Source organism: Topomyia yanbarensis, chromosome 3, assembly GCF_030247195.1.
Source record: "Topomyia yanbarensis strain Yona2022 chromosome 3, ASM3024719v1, whole genome shotgun sequence".
In the NCBI taxonomy this organism is placed as follows: Eukaryota; Metazoa; Arthropoda; class Insecta; order Diptera; family Culicidae; genus Topomyia; species Topomyia yanbarensis.
In genome coordinates, this window is record NC_080672.1 from 293,686,830 (window position 1) to 293,711,298 (window position 24,469).

The 24,469-nt window shown below is 40.6% G+C and overlaps 1 protein-coding gene across 1 annotated transcript; it reads left to right on the forward strand.

Annotated features, from left to right (window-relative positions):
- Positions 1-71: 71 nt before the first annotated feature.
- LOC131690951 (uncharacterized) lies at positions 72-19,953 on the forward strand. The gene is made up of 4 exons (XM_058977047.1): positions 72-407; positions 14,328-14,691; positions 17,933-18,387; positions 18,445-19,953. The coding sequence occupies exons 1-4, from the start codon at positions 168-170 to the stop codon at positions 19,876-19,878; spliced, it is 2,493 nt and encodes an 830-aa protein (XP_058833030.1). The 5' UTR covers positions 72-167; the 3' UTR covers positions 19,879-19,953.
- Positions 19,954-24,469: the final 4,516 nt, after the last annotated feature.

The window sequence follows — 24,469 nt, forward strand, 5'->3', positions numbered from 1 at the left end:
AATTTCCAAAGGGTGTAAGGTAGTGAAACCAGTGAAACACGCCGGCGCGCAAGTTTGCGAAGTGACGGATATTGTTGTTTACTGTTCAAAATTGTTTTTCTGTTTCTGTTTTTTTTGAAAATTTACTTGCATTTATACGCTGCAAATCTTCAAAAACTGACAAAGCTATGACCGATCACACGACTCAATTACTAACGTTTCAAGATCTGAGACAGGCAGATAAATTGCAATCAGTGTCGTTGAAAAAAATTGCCCGCATTTGTCTGAACAGTCTCCGCCGGCAGGAAAGTGATGTGGATGTTTACGAATTTTTGTTCACGAAGGTGCTCTACTTATTCGATCCGGAAGAGTTCGAAACGAACGTGTCCCTGGTTCTGCTTCCGGAGTTGGGGAAGCACTTGCACAAGGTAATTGCACGTTGTGAATTTTTTGATTAAACTGTACAGTGATGTCGAGCTTCAGAAACAGTTGTGCTATTGTATGCATCAAATTCGGCGAAATCAGAAATGCAAGAGAAATAGCGCTAAGTCAAAAATATTAAACAGCCAACCTACACTGAACCTAAAAATCATGTTCAATTTAACAGAAAATAATTATTTTCCCCACTTAGGATAAAATTGTCGCCAGACGGAATCTTTTCTTGCGAGACATCACGCAGGACTAGGGGTTTGCTCAGAAACACAGTGTTTTCGTTTTTGGAGCTAGCGTCAACCCGGCGCTGGATTCTAATGAAACGATGTCAAAACGTAAATTCCATGAATAATTATTTTCCAATCAGCTTTTCACATAACTTTATGTACAAATCATACAAATATAGAGCTATTGGTTATACTAATTGATTTCAAGTGAAGTATTATAGATTGTTATGCAAAATTTCATGTGATATTTTATTTTTAGATGATTTAGGTTTTATGGAACAACTTATTGCTAGGTACTCAGGTACCGACAATACCTAATTAGGTAATCTTGGTGGACACCACCATTTTCCGGTTATTGGGGGTCGAAGAAAGTTACTCCTTTGTTGACACTTCTATTGAAGATACCCAATGTTGCACCGCCAAGTAAGTAAGTGTTGAGAGCAACACAAGACAATCGTTCGTCCTTTTAACTTTGCGAAAATTGTGTATCTGACAGTTAGCCATTTGCTTCGACCCAATTGTCGAGGCGGGATAGGATCATTTTCTCGAACAACTTCCAGATACAGGACAGCATTGCGATCGGTCGATACGAATTGTGGTCGGAGGCTGGTTTTTGGATGGCGATCACCTTCACTTGTCTCCAATCGTGTGGGACAATGTTAGCCTCAAGAAACTTATTAAATAATTTCAACGAGCGTCTTTTGGCAGAGTCTGAAAGATTATTCAACAAGTTGTTTGATTCTGTCTGGCCCTGGAGCTTTATTGTTATATGAGCAAGTGAAAACTCTACCATCGAAAAAGGTGTTTCGTTCGCGTTATCCTGAGGGGACGCGGTGCGGTAGATTTTCTGTGCCGGGGCGGTATCCGGACAAACCTGGGCGAAATCGAATATCCAACGGTTTGAATACTCCGCGCTTTCGTTATTACTGTTTCGGTTTCGCAAACGCCGGGCCATGCACCAAAGAGTGCTAATTGATGTTTCTCTCGTTAGTTCGTCAACGAGCCGGCGCCAGTAACTACGAATCTTGGCTTTCATCAAACTCTTCATTCGCTTTTTTAACGTCGCGTATTGTTGCTAGCTAGCGTCCCGAAAGGTCTTATACGTGGCGGCCTTCTCCGCGTACATATCTGAGAACTTTGTTCCAGCACGCATTAGGAGAACGTTTTTGTATGTTCGCGCCGGGTACTGGCTTAGTCTGAGCTTGATGCGCACTGTCAAGAATCAAGCTAACCAAAAAGCTGAATCCGTGGCATTTCACCCGTGTTTAAAATTGTCAAATTGAAGTTATCGCAAAGATCGTAAATTAAGGAAGATCATCATAGAGGCAATACCTGTTATCGAGGGAAGGGGAAGGTGAACTCTGTAGAAGGAATAGCACTTTTGACCCCCAAAAGCATTCGTCCATATGGGTTGTCTCGATCCAGGTGAATAATAGTCGTGGAAGTTGAGATCTATATCGGAAGTTAACCAAACGTCACATAATGCAAATGCATCGCAACTCAAACTTTATTGAAATTTTGAAGGGATCGATTTTTGGGATGATACTTCTGCAATTCCACTGTAAAACAGTGATCAAATCCGTGACCTCGTTCGATAAGTGAGCCATAGAAGGATATAATCGCTGAAAGGAGGGGCCATTTAGCAGTCAACTGCTTCAAAAATGTTCTTACTGTAAGAAGAAAAGCCAACATAAAAATTTTAATTGGATCAGTAATATTGAAAGTTTTTATTATCCAGTCCACTATGTCCGAGAGTTTGATAAATCCAGTGCAATGATTATTCTCGAACTGAATCAAAAGAACACTTGGGGTTTTTGATGTTCTTGGAAGTGCTTATTCTCCGAGACCAGGAGCTACTGGCTTCGGTTTGGTTGCAACACTTCCAATAGATAAGTATCACAAGGCACAAATCTACGATCAACATGGGGAACGTGCCATTTGAGCCAGACGCTACTGATTCCAATAGATAACTTTCACAGATTTACAAGGAACTTTAGGAGAAGAAATGTTCCTCCTCTTCCAATAACTTCTAGGCACCCTAGTAGATGTTCCCTCTTGTGGATCATCAGCCTCGCTCTCGTTAGGTGGCAAGTGAGCAACCCAGGGATGCGACATGGGAATCTGTGTTTCGGTCAAAAAATCATTCTACCATCTGTAATGACTAAAATAGAAAAAAAATCTGTAAAAATGTAAATTTCCAGAAAATTTATGAAAAATCACAATTTTTGCAAAAATCTGTGAAATTTTATTCAAAATGCCAAAATTCTGTCATCTGTGAAAAAGAATCTGTGATCAAAAATTGTGCAAAAAATTTGTGACGTTGCAGAAAAATTTGTGAATATGGTAACCCTGTGAGCATAGATGTTTGTTGAGGATGGTGGGGGTGGCGTAGGTTTCTTTAGCATTTCTACGAAAAAACGTTTGGATCGTCCCGCAAGAGAACGTTTCAGTTTATCCCCGCGTAGTTTGTACGCGGGGCATGCCGAGATATCATGTAGACTGTCCGTACGGTAAGGACACTTTTCGGCTTTCTTACTGCACGAATCATCTAGATGATTCTCCCCGCATTTTCCACAGCTGGTCTTATGAATGATGTAAGGAAGTTGAGGCCGTGCTATCAATGGCGGGGCACTCATTCGTAACCCAACTTTGTACCGGGAAACAAGTGCTTTTTGTTCTCTCCGGTGTGGTTTAGTTTTTTCGGTGGTACGAAGGTGCTTGCTGTGGCAGAGGCTGCAGTAAAGCATTACTAATAAACAGTCCCGCGAGTGATAATTGTTACCTGCAATATCAGTTAAAGTAGTGCAGTGAAGTGCGTTACTAAACATTTTTCTTGCCTGAAAGACGGCTTTGTTTAGACGAGCTATATCAGCTCTACTGTGTGAAGGTCACGCGGGTGACGGATAAAACAAACGAAGGATCAATTCACCTACCAGCTCGTCAGGAACCAACTGGTGAAGTGTTTCGTTTTTTACTTTTCTTATCGATTTTTTTCTTTTTATTGCTTTTGATTTTTTATTTTGATTTAAGTTAAACAGTGCGGTCGAGCGTGTTGCTCCCGCAACAAAATGGAACAAACAGAAGGATCACCCTCCGAAGAGGAATATTATGAAGAAGAAGAACGTATATCTGATACTGAGACAGATAATGTTATGGTCGATCCACTTCCCCCACTTTCCCCCAATGTCTCACAGCCCCCCCGAGTCAAGGTTTACCAGGATGGATCCGCTGGTCCTTGGGTGGTATACTTTCGGCCCAAAAATAAACCGTTAAACAGCATAACAGTTGCACGGGAGCTGACAAAACGTTACTCGGCCGTAACCGAGATTAAAAAGGTTCAGTCAGATAAACTGCGCGTAGTCGTTACTGACTTGAAACAGGCCAATGATATCGTTAGCAATAGCCTCTTTACGCTGGAGTATCGCGTCTACATCCCTTCTCGTGATGTGGAGATCGACGGTGTGGTAAGTGATGCGGGTCTAACTGTCGATGATCTGATGAATGATGGGGCTGGCCGCTTTAAGGACCCTAACCTTCGATCAGTTAAGATTTTGGAGTGCAAGCAATTGCACTCAAAGTCCATCGAAGATGGTAATTACTATCCATCAGACTCGTTTCGCGTAACCTTCGCCGGATCTGCACTTCCGAGCTACGTTGAAGTGGGAGGAGCTCGTCTACCTGTACGCCTGTTTGTACCGCGGGTCATGAATTGTTCCAATTGCAAGCAGCTAGGTCACACGGCCACCTACTGTAGCAACAAGCAACGGTGCGGTAAATGTGGGGAACGCCATGCGGATGATACTTGCAGTAGCCCCGCTGAGAAGTGTGTTTACTGTGGGGAGAATCCGCATGCACTTTTGACATGCCCAACGTACAAACTTCGCGCGGATAAACTGAAGCGATCCGCCAAAGATCGCTCCAGACGCTCTTACGCAGAAATGCTTAAAAGAGCTGTTCCACTTATCTCCGAAAACCCATTCGCTCTCTTGCCAACTGACGATAACGCCTCTAACGACCCTTGCGAGGGGCATTCTTTGGCTCCGCTTGGAAACTCTAGGAAAAGACCTAATCAAAACTCACCTGAACTTCCTCGTAAGGGTCCTAGGTTGTCCCAAACAAGGGTACAAAATAAAAATAATTCATCAACTGGAAGTGCTGGTACAAATCCGAAGATAATACCTCCTGGTTTTGGGAAATTGAGATACAACCAGGAGTTCCCAGCACTCCCCGGGGCACCAAAAATCCCAAGTGCTCCAATTTTACAGTCAGAAACTCAACCTAAAACGGGATTCCTTAAATTTTCTGACATTGTGGACTGGATATTCACAGCTTTCAACATTACCGATCCTATGAAAAGCTTGCTGGTTGCTATTCTACCAACAGTAAGAACATTTTTAAAACAGTTGACTGAACAATGGCCCCTCCTTGCAGCGATCGTATCCTTCGATGGCTAACTTATTAGACGGAATCAGGGATCTGATCACTGTTTTACAGTGGAACTGCAGAAGTATTATCCCCAAAATTGATTCATTAAAACACTTGCTAAATTACAATCATTGTGATGCATTTTCCCTATGTGAAACATGGCTAACTTCTAATATAAACCTCAACTTCCACGATTTTAACATTATCCGCTTGGATCGAGAAGACTCATATGGGGGGGTACTTTTAGGGATCAAAAAGTGCTACTCCTTCAATCGAATCAACCTCCCTTCGACGCCAGGCATTGAAGTTGTCGCTTGTCAAACAACAATCAAAGGCAAAGATCTTTGCATTGCTTCTATTTACATTCCTCCTAGGGCCATGATGGGATATCGAAGATTCTCCAATGTGATTGAACACCTTCCCACGCCCCGCCTGCTTCTTGGAGACTTTAACTCTCACGGTACGGGGTGGGGCTGTCTATACGACGATAATCGATCTTCGACAATTCAAGACCTTTGTGACAACTTCAATATGACAATTCTGAACACAGGGGAAATGACACGAATTCCTAGACCACCTGCGCAAGCAAGTGCACTGGACATATCTTTATGCTCGACATCACTACGGTTAGATTGCAAGTGGAAGGTAATATCTGATCCCCACGGTAGTGACCACTTACCAATTGTAATTGCAATCACCACTGGTTCAAGACCATCGACACCAATCAATGTTCCCTATGACCTCACACGAAACATTGATTGGAAGAGCTACGCTGCTGAGATATCCAAAACTATCGATTCAACACAGATACTTCCCCCGGAGGAAGAATATAAGTTTTTGTCCAACTCGATTCTCGATAGCGCGATTCAAACTCAGACGAAACGAGTACCCGACGTGAACACCCAAAAACGTTCTCCCAACCCGTGGTGGGACAAAGAGTGCTCAGACGTGTACGCGGAGAAAGCTGCCGCGTATAAAACCTTCCGGAACGACGGGTTAGTTGCTAGTTATCGAGTGTACGCGATATTAGAAAAGCGAATGAAAAATTTAATGAAAGCTAAGAAACGCAGTTACTGGCGCCGGTTTGTCGACGGGTTAACAAGAGAAACATCGATGAGCACTCTTTGGGGCACGGCCCGACGTATGCGAAACCGAAACAGTACTAACGAGAGCGTGGAATATTCAAACCGTTGGATATTCGATTTCGCCAAGAAGGTTTGTCCGGATTCCGCCCCGGCACAGAAAATCTACCGCGCCGCGTCGCCTTACAATACCGCGAACGAAACACCGTTTACGATGGTGGAGTTCTCACTTGCTCTCTTATCATGTAACAATAAAGCCCCGGGGCCAGATAGAATTAAATTCAACTTATTGAAGAATCTTCCAGACTCTGCCAAAAGACGCTTGTTGAATTTATTTAATAGGTTTCTTGAGGGTAACATTGTCCCACATGATTGGAGACAGGTGAGGGTCATCGCCATCCAAAAACCAGGAAAACCAGCCTCCGACCACAATTCGTATCGTCCGATTGCAATGCTGTCCTGTATCCGGAAGTTGTTCGAGAAAATGATCCTGTTTCGGCTCGACAATTGGGTCGAAACAAATGGCTTACTGTCAGATACACAATTTGGCTTCCGCAAAGGCAAAGGGACGAACGATTGCCTTGCGTTGCTCTCAACAGAAATTCAAATGGCATATGCTAACAAAGAGCAGATGGCATCAGTATTCTTGGATATTAAGGGGGCTTTCGATTCAGTTTCGATCAACATTCTTTATGAGAAGTTGCACCAGCATGGTCTTTCGCCAATTTTAAATAACTTTTTGCTAAACCTGTTGTCTGAAAAACAAATGCATTTCTCGCATGGCGATTTATCGACATCACGATTTAGCTACATGGGCCTTCCCCAGGGCTCATGTCTAAGCCCTCTCCTCTACAATTTTTACGTGAATGACATTGACGAATGTCTTGTCAATTCCTGCACGCTAAGGCAGCTTGCAGATGACGGTGTGGTCTCTATTACAGGTCCTAAAGCCGTCGACTTGCAAGGACCACTGCAAGATACCTTGGACAATTTGTCTGCATGGGCTCTCCAACTGGGTATCGAGTTCTCCACGGAGAAAACTGAGCTAGTCGTATTTTCTAGAAAGCGTGAACCAGCGCAACTACAGCTTCAATTAATGGATCAAACTATTGCTCAGGCTTCAACATTCAAATATCTCGGGGTATGGTTCGACTCTAAAGGTACCTGGGGATGTCACATTAGGTATCTGAAACAGAAGTGCCAACAAAGGATCAACTTTTTCCGTACAATAACTGGAACATGGTGGGGTGCCCATCCAGGAGACCTAATCAGGTTGTACCAAACAACGATATTATCAGTGTTGGAGTACGGATGTTTCTGCTTTCGCTCCGCTGCGAACATACACTTCATCAAACTGGAGCGAATCCAGTATCGTTGCTTGCGTATTGCCTTGGGTTGCATGCACTCGACCCATACGATGAGTCTCGAAGTGCTGGCGGGCGTTCTACCGCTGAAAAATCGATTCTGGGACCTCTCATATCGATTGCTCATTCGATGCGATATTCTGAACCCATTGGTGATTGCAAATTGCGAAAGGCTTGTCGAGCTTAATTCTCAGACCCGATTCATGTCCTTGTACTTCGATTACATGGCACAGAACATCAATTCATCTACATATAACGTCAACCGTGCTCATCTCTTAGATACTTCTGATCCAACTGTATTTTTCGATACATCCATGAAGGAAGAGATTTGTGGAATTCCGGATCATATTCGCCCACAAGTGGTCCCAAATATTTTCTATAACAAATACCATCAAGTCGACTGCGCCAAAATGTTCTACACTGACGGATCAATTCTCAACGGGTCCACAGGCTTCGGTATCTTCAACGAAAATCTTGCTGCCTCATTCAAACTCAATGATCCTGCTTCAATTTACGTCGCAGAATTAGCTGCCATTCAGTATACTCTCGGGATCATTGACACCCTGCCCTCAGACCATTACTTCATCGTTTCGGATAGTCTCAGCTCCATTGAGGCCATCCGTGCGGCGAAGCCTGGAAAGCACTCACCGTATTTCCTGGGGAAAATACGGGAATATCTGAGTGCTTTATCTGAAAAATCTTACCAGATTACCTTGGTTTGGGTCCCGTCACATTGTTCTATTGCGGGCAATGAGAAGGCGGACTCTTTAGCCAAGGTGGGCGCATTAGAAGGCGACACTTACGAAAGACCAATTTGCTTCAACGAATTTTTCAGTATCTCTCGTCAGAGGACGCTCGATAGTTGGCAAACCTCATGGAGCAATGGGCATCTGGGACGGTGGCTACATTCCATTATCCCGAAGGTATCAACGAATGCTTGGTTTAAGGGGTTGGATGTGAACCGGGACTTTATTCGTACGATGTCAAGGATCATGTCCAACCATTACTCGTTTGACGCGCATCTCCGTCGTATAGGGCTTGCTGAAAATAATCATTGTGTTTGTGAGAACGGCTATCACGACATCGAGCATGTTGTTTGGCTGTGCGCAGAGTACTGTGTTGCCAGGTCCCAACTAATAGATTCCCTTCGGGCCCGAGGTAGATCACCCTATGTGCCAGTCCGGGACGTCCTGGCAAGCCGTGACCACCCCTATATTTTTCTTATCTATATCTTTTTGAAAACCATTGATGTCCAAGTTTAATACATTTTACCCTCTCTCATTCACAGTAGAATCTCACCAACCTATCCCTGTATCTACAATATGGCATTGCTTCACGAGTCTTCGGTGCACACTCTTCTTGATAACCATGCAGATGATATAGAGTGCCAATAATTATCCGAAATATCGACCCTCCCCTCGCCCCTGCGATTACAGGCTGGAAACTACAACACTACAACAAAGTGTGCATATCCGCCACAATGATCAATCAGCAAACGACGATGTCAATTACACAATATGTATCCCACTTCCTACCTTTTTCCTGTACTTACATAAGAGGGGAGCAAGCCGCCCCTAAATACGGCTTTCCCTTCCCCCACTAACATGTGACATGTAATATAAAAAAAATGAATTATCGGCCTCGTTAAGCTACAGCATTTGGGCCTAAATAAACGTATTTTAAGATAAAAAAAAAAAAAAAAATGGCGGGGCACAGCCCACCGTCTGCGGCATTGTGAGGATTTTAGAAAGCTGCGCTATGTGGAGTTACTGAAGCTGGTTAATCTTGAAAAGTTGTTTTATGTATGCCTCAACGAGCACGGCGGGCAGTGCAAATTTACAATTCGCTGTAACATTGGTAACTGTAGGAAGTTTCACAATCCACTTATGCATCCAGTTGGAGACGTGGTCGGATTGAGTGCACACATCAGAACGAATTGCACTTTGATATTCCGGATTGCTCGAGTTCAGCTGTACTGTAGAGAAAAATCGGCTACGATGTTGGCGTTCTTGGACGAAGGTGCTTCCGTCACGCTGGTGGAGGAAAATCTCGCGAATCGCCTAGGCGCAGTTGGAATAAAAGAGCGTCTGACCGTCAGGTGGACTGTAAACGTTTCGAGAGTGAAGGAATCGCACAGATTGAGCCTGTGGACGTCAGGCACTAGCGCCTGTGGCGGTGGCAAGATGTTACTACTCACTGTCCATAAAGTCGGAAAATTGATGCTGCCACATTAGAGGTTGAACAGCGAGGAGCTAGCTGTACAGTACGAGCACATGCGTGGGTACGATGCACAGCCACAATTGCTCATTGGAGCGAACAATATACATTCGTTTGCTTCGATAGAAGCAAAAGAGGGCACACAAATAGAGACAACTGTGGTTCGAACTAACCTCGGATGGACGGTTAATGGTCCAAGACAATCCACTACAGCTTCAGCAGCCAACTATCTGGGCTACCATCACCGGATCAGCAATGATGTCCTACACGAACTGTTAAAGAGACACCACGCATTGGAAGAATCGGTGATCGCAATACTGCAAGAAACGGGAGAAGAGAAACGCGCCCAGGAAATACTGGAGCGTACAACGAGACGCGTTGGTGATCGCTTCGAAACTGGGTTGCAATGGAAAATTGATGATCCACGGTTCCCGGACAGTTATCCAATGGCCCTGCGACGGATGAAACGACTGGAAAGTCGGCTCATAAAAAATCCAAAGCTGCAAAAAATGTCTGTAGGCAAATAGCATAATACCAGCAAAAAGGATAAACACATATCGCTACCGCCGAAGAACGAACCGATACTGCTTCCGACCAGGTCTGGTATCTTCCGATCACTGTTGTCCAGAACCCGAAGAAGCCTTAAAAAGTTCGCCTGGTGTGGGATGCTGCAGCAACGGTACAAGGAGTATCCCTGAATTCTAAATTGCTGAAATGACCAGACATGCTCGTCCCGCTGATCAAAGTTCTCTCTGGTTTTCGGGAATGGCGGGTTGCATTCGGTGGCGACTTGAAGAAGATGTTCCACCAATTGATGATTCGCGCGAAGGACAAACAGAAGCAGCGGTTTATCTTCAGGGAAAATCCGGATGATCCACCAAACGTGTACGTCATGGTTGTAGCGACATTCGGACCGGCGAGTACTCCCTGCTCAACTCAGTTTGTCAAGATTCGGAATGCAGAAGAGTTTGCTGTGCAATATCCCGAAGCTTCTGCTTCTTTCATCGACATATATTATTGCTATTTTTCTTCGACATTATGTCAGTGACTACTTCGACAGTGTCGACACGGTGGAAGAGGAAGTTAAGCTGCCGCAGGAGGTTCGACTGGTCCACCAAAAAGCGGGATTCGAGATACGGAACTGGGTATCTACACACCAGAAGCGCTACGGCGTCTGGGAGAAGAAACACCTGCAGCACCGGTTTATTTCGGACGGGACAAGCAAACGTCGAAGGAGAGAGTGCTGGGAGTGATCTGGGATCAGAATATGGACCAGTTTTCATTGTCAACGAGGTATCGCGAAGAGTTGCAGCCGTTGTTCGAGGGAAAACGACCGACGAAAAGGCTCGTCGCAGGCTGCGTAATGGGATTCTTCGATCCTCTAGGGCTCCTATCGCTGTTCACCATCCACGGGAAAAAAATTATACAGTACCTGTGGCGTTTTAACTGTGATTGGGACCAGGAAATCAACGCCACTTCCTGGGAACTTTGGAAGCGGTGGACAAGTTTGTTACCAGAGGCTGAGGCTATCCGGATTTCCCGATGTTATCTTGTAAAACGCCAGTCAATTCCCTGCCTGGAACTGATGGGTGCCGTTCTGGGAGCACGGTTGAGTCAAACAATCTTGAGTATGCATTCGTACCAAATTACCCACACTGTTTTCTGGATGGACTTTAGGACCGTATGCAGCTGGCTTAATTCGGATCATCACCGATACAAGCAGTTCGTAGCATTTCGGATCGGCGAGATACGAGAGTTAACGAATGTGACAGACTGGCGATGGATACCGCCGCAGACGTACTGACGAAATGGGGCTGGGTCCTCCGTTACAAAGCGAAGGAGATTGGTTCTACGGACCATCGGTCTTGTATGGTCCGCAAAAAGTTTGGCCAACGCCAGTATCGGCGATCGGAGAGACTGACGAGGAAGCTGGAGGTGTATTTCTGTTCCACGGAGTGATCGACGTGGAACCGATTTCTCGCTGGATCAAACTATTGCGAGTGACAGGCAACATGGTGCGTTTCATCGCCAACTACCGACAAGAGAGAAGAGAAGAAGAGAGTCAATAGTCACTATACGAGCTACGGAGAAGCAGAGGCAGCTGTTCCGAGCGACGGGGGCGAATTACGTGTCAGTGATAGCACCATTGGATCGGATGAGCTCCAGCGGGCTGAAAGAATCCTGTGGCAGCAGGCTCAGTGGGACAGCTTCCCGGATGAAATGAGTGTACTAACCAGCAACTTGAAACGTTAGTCAGGTAACCCCATGGAGATAGTCAAAAAAGTAGTTCGATCTACAATAGTTCACCGGTACTGGACAACGACGGTGTCCCATAATCCGGTCGAGGTTACATGAGGTTACGCAGAAACTGATCCAGCACTATCACAAAGAATTCGGACACGCTGATTCGGAGACAATTTTCAACGAGATGAGACGATTGCGAAATTGCGTATGGCAATACAGCAGGTCGTGAGTAAATGCATCTGGTGCAAAGTCCACGATCACCAAGAATGGCTCCCCTTCCAGTTGGACGGGTCACTTCTAATCTTCGGCCTTTCAGCTCCGTGGGGAAGGGTTACCTGGGTCCGGTGGAAATCACGGTTGGACGGCGTAAGGATACGCGCAGTGCATCTAGAAGTCGTTCACAGTCTCACTACGGAATCGTGTCGGATAGCCATCGCTCGTTTCCGTAGCAAGTTCGGCAAACCAATGCAAATCTTTTCTGACAATGCCACTTGCTTTCCGGGAGCAAACAACGAAATGATCAGAATGAAGCGTATAAACGAAGAGTGTGCAGAAATCGTGAGCGGTTCTCTTACCTCCTGGCATTTTATTCCGCCGTCTGGTGCAGATATGAAGGCGACAGATCCCGCTACAGCTCTGCGGAATATGTACAAGCGATTTCAGCATCTTGCCGATCAAATGTAGGAGAGGTGGAGCAAGGAGTACCTTCCGACGCTCAACTAACGGTCGAAATGGTTCGACGAACAAAAACCGCTTAAAGAGGGCGACCTGCTATTCGTGGTGGACGGGAAGAACCGAAAATCTTGGAAACGGGTATCGTTGAGACAGTGATTAAGGGGTCGGACGGACGGGTTGGAAGGGTGGACGTAAGAACTGCCGATGGTAAGATACAGCAACGAGGTGTAATTAATCTAGCGGCGCTGGAGATCATGTAAATCTGAAAATACCGGATGTTACGGACTGGGGTGTATCTGCTCTGCATAGCTGCAGCATGACAGTTCACACCGAGCGATAGCCGGCAGCAGAAGTAGATAAGCGGGGGTGGAAGAAAAGAAATGCAAAAAAGTAAACAAGCAGTGAATTTCGATAGTGCATCAGTGAGGTAGAAAATAGGCAGTTTTGTCGGAAATTGATTTCTTTCGGAGTGACCATTGGACATACAATTGGCAAGGTGCTACCATTTGATTGTAGGTTCAGTATAGCGACCAAATCACCGGTTGCAAATAGGGGAGATTGTGCATAGCTCAGCACTTAGTGAAATAAAAGTTAGTAGGCGAAAGGAAATCACTTCTTGTGAGTAGATTAGGTTAAATTAGGTAGTAAGAATGAATTTGTGAATTATTGAATTATTCAAATAAAATTGCAGTTTTAGGCGTTGTCAAATACCAGTAGAACTGCTTGCAAAATTGGGTTTCCCTCCGGGAACAGGTTGCTGTATGACCTAATTGTTTACACTTAGTGCAATTCATGACCCGCGGTACAAACAGACGGACAGGTAAACGGACCTTGTCCAGGAGGATGTAGTTCGGTAAGGCAGTTCCAACAAAAGTCATCCGATAGGAGTTTGATTAGGGGTATGTTTTCTTATCATTCTCCGCGACTAATACTGAATGCAAAATTTTGCACTCAAGCATTTTCATCGGCTGCCGTAAGCGGTCTCTAAAACGGCCAACCTCGTAGGAGTTGAGCCCGATTCAACCTCGAATTGACCATCCGGAGAGCGAACCATCGAAAACGTCAACGCAGACGCAAACGGAAGAAAGCAATAAATGTGTTACAAAAGATAAAAACCACTTATCTTTAAACTGGTGTCCAACGACGAACCGATCCAGCATATACAGATAGCTATTGTTTAATCCTCACACGCGAACAAAAAACTGAGGACAGGACCGAACTGGCAAGATAAGCTTGAACGCGGATTAGCACATTCTTTGTCCCTACACACTGCACGGACTGGAGACAAACCGCATACTATTACTCGAAAGATGTTTAAGACTAAGGAGGTCAGTTTCGTGCCAAAAATCTTAATCCCCTGAACGCACAGGAATTGCGCCCAATTGAGAAATACTGGGCCATCATGAAGCAGGCACTTCGGAAGTATCCTGAGGTAAATCGGAAGCATAAGCAGGAATGAGGAAAAATGGGTTTGCACACAAAAACAATCTGGCTCAAACATTGTACAAGACCTTATGAGTAATGTTAAGAGAAAGGTACGTGTATTTGGATATGGCTATGAAATTGAATAAAACGAATATGGAAAAAGTTTAATGCAATGTTTTATTTTATTTCCCTGAAGTTTGAAATCGATTAGTTGAATAACTATTGAAATTAATTTATCAACAAATGACTGTTTACAGATTGCCGTCGAGTTGGAAGACAACGCTCTATCATGCTTCATGATCGATAACTTGAAATCGCTGTTAGCTATCGCCAATATACTTTTAAAGTTTACTGAGTATGTCGTCGGGACATCAGAGACGTATCAATTTTACAAATCTATCGTCATTTTTCTGGAGTTTCTAATACGAAGCTATGAAGTAATCCGGCAGCATATTCATACTAATAATCCAGGAACCAACGAAGATGATATGGTGAAACAACTATTCACGGTGTGTCAGAAAATTCATCACTTAGTATCGAATTTGTTAGCGCCTCCTACAGGATCTGGACAATATTTTCAACATTTGGATTTGAAGGACGAATTTGAATGTTTGAAAAACGGTGAGTTGATTATGTAACTGTTAATTAAAGTCCTTTTGCAAAGGCTGGCATCGTTTGGAATAGTGGTCATTTGGCATAATAGTCGTTCGAACTGATGGTTGATTAGCATATTTTCAAAAATTCTATTGGGCATGGGTGACTAAAGCATTTATTTGGTCTAGAAGTCATTACCACTTCTTAAGAAACAGTACGAAACATTGGTTGAGTCTAGATGAATTACTGATTTAGAACGTTTCAAACTTATGTTTAACCTTCTCTAGGTTGACGGATTTTGACGGTATTGCAAACATCATCAAGCATATTTACGTATCAGTTTTAAAGAACAGCTTACAGAAAATTCCTTTAAGATGGTTATTGCATTACGTCTCGATAGTGGCGCATCGAGAAGGCTTATGAACCTTTTTTATATTGATGTGTTTTATATACTCTGCACCAGCCCAAACTAACGGTCAACCGTTAGTCCGGAATTTTCTTTAAAAGAGAATTTTGACAGTTATAAGCATATTTGTCTTGTGTTCTGTGGGATTCCCTGTATACATGGGATAATTATGCGTAGAACGGCAGTACACCCGCGATCTCGCAAACACGATAAGATGAACGTCTCAGAGCTTATAAATTTTCAAACGCGCTCTTAAGCGTGAACCTAAAAACTCCCGCTCTCGCGCAATTATGAATCGATCACTTTCTATCGTCGGTACCAGCAGTCTAGATCCGTACCTTCAATTGAACCAATTAAAATAAAAGAAAGCTCCCATATCCACTGGACAAGACGTTCCATGGCGACATGACCGGGAACTCTAGTGATATGGGGTAACTCACTCCCTGTCAGAATGTGAACCGTACACCGAAAACTGTCAGAATGACAGGTCGCGTGACCATCCACACAGAACACACACGAATGTGTGAATGGTTATAAAATCGAATTTATACAGGTGAAGTCACACACACGTGAACTCTCGCACGACAAACACGTTAACATACGAACGCTTAAGCCCTTCGTGATCATACACGCTAGAGATGGGCCATTCGTTCGCGAACGGTTCAAGTGAACTGGTTCTTCGAAGAGAATGAGCGAACGGAAGTTCTTTTTAAAAGAACGGTAGTTCACAATTCTCTTCAAAGCGAATGAACTGAACCTGACCCAAAGCCGTTTGGCGAATTTCTCGGACCGATTTTTAGGTGAACGAATGAAAATGAACCGACTTGCCGTCCCACAAACCGCTCTCTGTGCTCTCCGAGAATGGAACCGGCGAAGAACGAATCATCACATTCTCTATTTCTCTAGTTATACATCATGAAGAAATCGCTACCCTTGATGAACTTGTTAAGCATACAGGGGTATAATAGTTTGGGCACCATCTGTTTGGTTCCTCTCCAAGAATCGAATGTTTTGAGAGACATTCGCTAGATACAAGTAAAATATCAGCTGAACGGAAGAACGGTTCATCTGAACTAGTTCTTTTTACAGAACTGTTCAGTCGGGAATGGTTCTGCGAAGTGAACTGTTTCGCCCATCTCTAATACACGCACACCTACGTTCGCGATATCGCAAACTTGAAAATACTCCGGTGATAAGGTGAACGTTTTAGTACTTACGAAGTTACAAACGTGGTCTCAAACGCCAACTCACAAACGTCCGTGTTGACGCGACCATGAATCGGTCACGTCCGGAAATCTTTATCCTCCGTTCTAGCTACTTAGGTCCATACATTCAGTTGAACCAATCGAAAAAATAAAGCTCATAGCCACTAGCCAACACGTGATGTGATATGGAAGAACTCATTTTAGCATTTGTAGCATCTGAGCCGTACACAGAAAATTAAGTATCACATTCACGGTTCGCGTGCGACCATCCAATAACTCGAATATGCGAAAGGCACACGGTTAAACGTTAGCACACGCGACATACAAACGCACACGCAATCGACAACGTTAACGTACAAACAAGCCATTCGCGATGATACACGCGATCGCGAAGTCTACTCCCGCACATACCTGAACCGTACAACGAATATCATTCAGAATGCAATTGGTCGGTGTTATGTCAGATCGGACTAAGTGACAAAATATTGATTTCGAGAAAAACGGGTTTAAAGTTTGAATCGCAGCATCCTCTACGTTATAATTGGAATTTTTTTTTGCCATAATTCTTGTTCATGGTTACATATTTCAAATCTGGCAAAAGTCGAATGTAGCTGAAGAAATTGTTTATCCAGTGTTATCATTATCTCATTTTTTGATGTTTTGCGACTTAGTCCGGTCAGACTTAACACCGACCAATTGACCTTAAAGAGTGTTTCAGTGGATGACATTGCCCGTCTCGTCTGCAATTTTAGTGAATGATTCTGACGGGAGCCCTTCCAGAGACCAAGTTCTACAGTTCCAATAGGACAACTCTCGAAAAAAATCGAATACAAGGCTACACTAGGGAGAACACAACTTCCAGTACATGTCAAGTGATGTCTTATCTTGAAATTTCTGAGGACGATAAGAGCTTTTTGATAATGTAATGCTTAAATTAAAATTATGACAATTTAGAAGAGTAGTGTAATAGAACAGTCATTTTGCAGTAATTCTTCCAAACATGTAGATATTCTATATCTCTTTGAAAAGTTAGTGATGGCGCCCTCTATTTAATAAAATATAGAACCAACATTTTGTAGCAAAAAGATGATTCATAATATGTACCAAAATTCTTCCATACATACTATTATACTAGACCCAACCAGTTTTTTGGGGGATTCGACTACAGATTCACTACAGTACGCTGGAGGATCTCCTCATCACGCGCAGCAGCTCACCGTGGACAACTCAAACTCCGTGCATTATTCAGCCTGTAATTTTTACCTGAAACAAAAATGTGAAATACTGAATAAAGAAGTCTTCTTTATTTGGAAGGCTTTTCTGCACAAGATATTCTATTTTAGTAACCAAAAGTTGAAATTTTAAAATATTTTAGTCTGTTTCTAATAAAGTACTCGATTATTCGACGTTTTTGGCAGTAAGTGCGTTAATAACATTGCAAAATGAGATTTTTAATATATTTTTTCAGTTCAGTCTGTGCACAATTAAACTATCTAAAAAACCCTTTATTCATGCGTTAGAACTATTCTACTTCAAAACGCTACAGCATAAATGGTACGGCCAATCCCACAAATGTTGTGGCATGATAAAATCATAATCATTTGCATGCAAGTCTAGATCTAGACTGATTAGATTAATGTATTCTATTTATTGACAGTAATTGACCATTTTTGCAAAATCGGCTCCATAACCATCGGAATTGATACTAGACTTTCCACCGAAGTTTGGAAAGCAGTGGTGAAGCTTATTTCGACATATGACAAACAAATAGTAGCCAACGATACAACTTGGTTGCATGATCATGTACTTGGTATCAACGATGAAGTAGAAAAGTTTTTCAAAACATTGCTGGACTGCATGCAAATCAGCAAAAACGGACTGATAAAACTGAAATTCAATGGGCTTTTGCTGAAAGTATTACTCAAGATTTTGATGTTGATCAAAGAAGAATTCAACAATTATGAAACCCTGCTGAACACTTCAGTTGCTATAGAGAACACGCTATTGACGAAGAATTTCAGCAAAGAATTGATTGAAGCAGTTCGCCAGCATTTGACAGTTGGATATATGAATCTCTTCGGATTGGTGTTTAGACATTCAAATTTTGCCAAGGTGACTTAACATATGCTTATTCTCAAAATACATATTTAATGCTCTGTTTGATTTCAGGCACTCTCTTCAACCGATTATCAATCAACCGAAGAAATAATAGCTCTTAATAAAATAGTGATGTACGTTATCTCCAAACTGGTTACGGAGGACCGGAATACAACTATTATCGATCTCTATATCGTAAGAAACAATTTGCTATCAACGTGTATTAGACATTTATCAAGAAGTCACTTAATATTCAATCAACATGAAGGCAGTTATAACGAATTGCTAAGTCATATTGCAGTATTTGTTTTAATTTGCGCAAAAAAGGATTCCAGGAGTCGACAAAAAATCCTCGAGGAAACGTTGGTAGGTATGATTCTGCAGGATTCATACTGGGTAGGTGTAGCAGGGCTCGATGTTTGGAGTATCTATCTTCGATTCCAGTCGGTTTGGCTTTTATGGTCTTATTTTAAGTTTTGGAAGGTTATAAACGATGAGTTTTCAGTGTTCGTTTCGCAACCAAAAGCTGTTTTTGTAGGTCGATTACTGCAAAACTTGTTTGTATTTTTGCCGAGTAGTATGCAACAAAAAGTATGGACAGAGTATCCAATTTCTAATAAGAAAAATTGTAAGTTATGGATTACAATCGGTCTGGATAAAGTAGATAACCAATTAGTCGCTGGCGTTAAAAATATGTTTGCACAGCATCTTACTGAATTTTGTTCTGTTAGTTTAACACAAATAACGCCACAGAAATTGTATGAAACTATGTACACTATCAATTTGATCAGTAGTTTGGACGATAGGAATATGTTCGAAACTATTGCGCCTGAGCTTGTAATGTTGTTGGAAGCTTTATCTGTGAGTAAAAATGACATTGTAAAAACTAATTCTTTAATATGTACGTTTATAATAGTAACGAAAAAATTGACGAAACATGCAATATGCATTCCTAATCTGATTCGAACTAATATATTTCAAGATATGTGTTCATTAAGTTTGTCTTCAAAGTTTAATTTCCTATATAAAAATGAACAGATTCTCGAACAGTTTAGAAATCCTTTAACTTCAGATTGCAATATGCTGATTAAAGCAATGGCATCTTGTCATGACCAGAATTGTACCGCCCCAGTTTCTAGAGACCAGTTAGGAACAATACTGTCGTATCAAATAGAACAAGATCGAATTTCACATTGTTGCCAATCACACACAGCGGCTAGTAATGTCACGAATTACTTCGATTGTAGTTTTGATGATACTGTGTTGGCTTCCGCCTTAATGGATAGTGATACCGACCGCAATCCAAAACGACAGAAACTGGACACTGTTCTGAAACCAGATTGTTGTCCTACGCTTGAAGAGCCCTGCATAGCAACTGATTCAATCGGAGTTCTTAACGGTCAAGTTCAAATTTTGCAACGATTACACGGGCGAGGTGTTTTGAGCGAAGATCACATTGATCAAATAAATAGGATAGGATTTGTTTTAAGCACTTTAGGCCATTAGTATATTTTTGAAATTATTGTACATATAATCAAGGGAACATATTTTATTTGTCGCGAAATGTCCGTACAAATTGACAAACTAACCTTTTCCATTATGATTTTTTCTTGTGTTTTTCCGAAAGCCATCTAACATCAATAAGAATATTCCCACGGAAACGAATCTGAGAAATGAAGATTAGTTTTTAAATTCAATATTAGTAGAGGTAGGAATTAGGGAAAATCTTGAAAGTCATAAAAGACTGATAGTGATAAAGTAAAGAAAATAACTGGACCGCGATGTGAGTGTATCTATCTATCGATGTGTCTGGCGGATGGAATTCCGGTAGGGTTAGCAACCATCATTACTTAAAAAGACATGTCCTCAAGCTCAACGATTTTTACCGTTACGCAATCCATTAGAAGCTGTTGGTTTGAGCGGCGTTTGCAGGTGCAACGCATTGGTTAGAATGCTAAAGCGAAACTTGATTCAAGTTTTCGTATCGGCCAAGCACAATTTTTTGTCACTTTGATAAACTACGTATTGGTATGCTTATGAATGGAGCAAAGTTATTGATACCGATTCATCAACATTTTATCGATTGTATATAATTAATAGAATGAAAATAATCAAATTCGCATATGCGTAAAGTTGATGTACGTATCGATTTCCTTGCGTTGCGACGATTATTTTGGCTTAGATATAGGATAGGATAGACGGGAAGTGTGATGTTTAATTAATTAACGGAAGGTAGACGACTCATCATCCATTCATAGGCGTCGCGTAGTTGGATGTTTAGAAGGGTAAATAGGTCTAGGTTTCGTTCCAAACAACCTGTAAGGCATAGTTTGTTACCTAGTTGTTTAGTTAGTCTTCGAATCTATGGTAATCCAAAAAAGAAACGATATTGCTTAGTTTTTGAGTTTTTTTTTTAACTGTAGGCTACCACGAGTAACCTATGTGTTCAAAGTCAATTTGAACTAAACAGCTAGGGTCGTACCGTGGTGTTCTAGCGCCCTTGCTGGGGTGTCTGTTTTGCGTCCCTGTAAAACAGGGGGATTCACATATATACGATCTAAACCATACTGAATCTTTTCAAATTAAATTTGACCGCCAATACGTATTTTCATTAAATGAGGTTTTTACGTATTACGTATTAGGGTAGACGAGCCCTTATTCATCTCATTAGTCGGGATGTCACACTCTTTCGCTGATAACTCGGCTTTCAGTGGTTGGATTGCTCTTAAGGTTGGACAGCGAATGCGCAAAATTCGTAAACAAAAAAAGCAGTTTTTTTCCACACCGTATGTCAGATCTTCATAAAATCAATCAGCGTATGCAGAATGAATCAGCGTATGATAGAATGAAGAACTGACATACGGTGTGGAAAACACTGCTTTTTTCGTTTGCGAATTTTACCCTTTCTCTGTCCAACCTTAAATCGTTGCTTCGTTCCTAAGAAGTAGTACAATAAAAAATCTCGCCGTGAAAATTCAAAATACTCGCGTTTGAGCGAAGCGAAAAGTCAAGTGCAATGCACCCTTATTCGTCCTACCATTTGAACCAATGCGTTGAATAGAGAGAGCAGATAGTGCTCTAACTAATGTGTTCAAATGGGTGGGATGAATAGGAGGACTTGCTTTGACTGGGCATGGTTGAGTATAGCGGGCAAATAAGCGAATCCTCAACGACTTTGTGCCACTTCGGATACTTCGCTCCGATCATGCGCCAACACTAGCTTTGCTGCATAACATCACTTGGCACAGCGTTGTGTCACTGGTACCGTAAACCGGGGTGACATTAGGTTTGTTCCAGTACACGGAAGTCACTCCGGAGTAAACAGAAGCAAAAAATACTTGCTCCTTTTTACTCCGGTTTGCTACCAGAAGAAGAAAAAGGAGAAGACGAGAGTACAGGAACGATTTTCTCCGAAGTACTTCCAGTTTCTCCTGGTACTGGAACAAACCTATTGATCACTTTTGGAAGTAATCATTACATATTTTTCGACGCAGCACATTTTTTTCAAGTTTAACATTTTTAAACCATGTACTGATGTATGGTGAAGAAGATTGGATGGTTTTACCTGAAATTGTTCGCTTATAACTATTTGTCCAAAAATGATTTCAATTTCAAGTCCGCTTTCGTATTCCGGCGTGAATTTGATAACCTGCATGTTCACCCACATTAAATTCTTGATATCAATATTTTTCATTCAAATGTTTGTTTAGGCTAATTCTGAAAAGATTTTCAAATATTAAATATATACAATAGATGTTAGTTGGTATTGTACAAAGTATTTCAATCTACTGTAAAATTCGAGTGAACAGAATTCGTATAAGGAACCATCCATAAATGACGTAGCATTTTTGGAGTAATTTTTAACACCCCCCTCAGCTAAGTAGCCTGACATGACCCCCCCCCCTCGCCACACATCATCACAAAGTGAAAAACTCCCCCTCCCCCATATAATGCTACGTCATTTATGAATGATCACTAATTCGAGCCTAACTAGAATAAAAGAATCTGAAAGCATTTTTAACTGCTACACTTGTTTCATTTCAGTAGTTTATCAATGTAAAAAGAGTTTCATCCATTTTAACGCTTTGGAGTATTGAATATAAAAAAATATTGCGAATTTTAGCTGGAAATAATTTGAAATTGTTGCCAACTAGTTTTACAGAAAGTTGTTTTTAAAATAAGCGAACTATTTAAAACAAATTTAGCGCACCCCACTCTAAAGAAAAATTAAAACTCACTTAGAATTCATTACTCTTGGTAAAATCTAAGATTTATTTGTTTTATAAAAAATAGACACTATGCGAAGCTTCGTAAAATAAGGTGAAGTAAAATTTCGGGTTTTTGTGGTTTTTTTACCCAAAAACCGAACAATATACTCAAAAAATATAACAAATCAGTATTTTATAAGTTATAGAGCAAAACTCATTTGAAATTTTAAGGATTCGGTAGACTATTCGGGCCAAATAAGCAATCTACGAAAAAGTTTGGAGTGATCAAAGTCACCCCGGTTTACGGTACTAGTGTTATTAAGAACAACTGAGAAATCACGCATTCATTAATTTGTAAATTCTAAAACTGAACAGCTGGAAATTCCAGAATAGAATAAATTTATATGTAGAAATCCAAATATTACAAAATTCAGAAACGCAAAATTTCGAAAATTTTTGACAATCAACGAATCAAGTAACAAAAAAATTATGAATTCAAAATCTTGCTAATATTCAAATCCTAACTCATATATTCATGATATCTATAATCGAAAATTTAAAAAGTCAAAGATACAAGAATTCAGAAAATGCAAAAAATAAAAAATATTTTAGATTTCAGTAACTCAAAAATTTAACATTCATGCATTAAAAAATTGAAAAATATCAATGATTTTTAATTCAAATATTCAAAAATCCTCGAAATAAAATTTTGAATATTCAAAAATTTAACGAATTTAAAATTGAAAAGGTATAGTATTTGGAACTTCAAAAATTCAGGAATTCATGCATTAAAATGTTAAAAATTCATGAATTTGAAAAATAGAAGAGTTCAAAACGTAAGACCCAAAAAATCCCTATTCAAGCATCTGAAAACCAAATATATATATATATATATATATATATATATATATATATATATATATATATATATATATATATATATATATATATATATATATATATATATATATATATATATATATATATATATATATATATATATATATATATATATATATATATATATATATATATATATATATATATATATATATATATATATATATATATATATATATATATATATATATATATATATATATATATATATATATATATATATATATATATATATATATATATATATATATATATATATATATATATATATATATATATATATATATATATATATATATATATATATATATATATATATATATATATATATATATATATATATATATATATATATATATATATATATATATATATATATATATATATATATATATATATATATATATATATATATATATATATATATATATATATATATATATATATATATATATATATATATATATATATATATATATATATATATATATATATATATATATATATATATATATATATATATATATATATATACAGCAATTTCCGCAAAACGCGTTTTTTTTTCAAAGAGATTTGCCGTGACTACGAATCCAGTATGGAAATTTTGACAAAAAAATGGAATCGTTCAAGGACACGGCTAAATTACGAACAAGCTAAAAAAAGTTTTGAGCTCGGTTGAAAACGTTTTCGGCAAAGCAGTTACCACAAAGACGTTTTTGGGAAACATGATTTCGTGATAATCGCATTGAAAGTTTCAAGTATAAGCCACGCCTCCGTATGGGAGCGAGCTTGAGCTTGTGCGACCACCCCTGGCTGCTACTCCGTTATCGATCTGGACTAGCTGAAGTTGCACAGAGAATAAGTAGATAATTAGGCTTGGGAATAGTTAAACATCTTTCAATGTGCAACTCCTGGTAATCCTAAAGTTTTGATCAATACCGGCGCCGGCCAGGCCCGAACGTAGATCGCGGAAGGAAAGGGAAGTAATG

Excerpts from the sequence above, each read along its gene's own strand:
- LOC131690951 (XM_058977047.1), top strand. The coding sequence starts at position 168 with ATGACCGATCACACGACTCAATTACTAACGTTTCAAGATCTGAGACAG. Across the intron at positions 408-14,327 it reads TGGGGAAGCACTTGCACAAG|ATTGCCGTCGAGTTGGAAGA; the intron begins GTAATTGCACGT and ends GACTGTTTACAG. Across the intron at positions 14,692-17,932 it reads ATTTGAATGTTTGAAAAACG|TAATTGACCATTTTTGCAAA; the intron begins GTGAGTTGATTA and ends ATTTATTGACAG.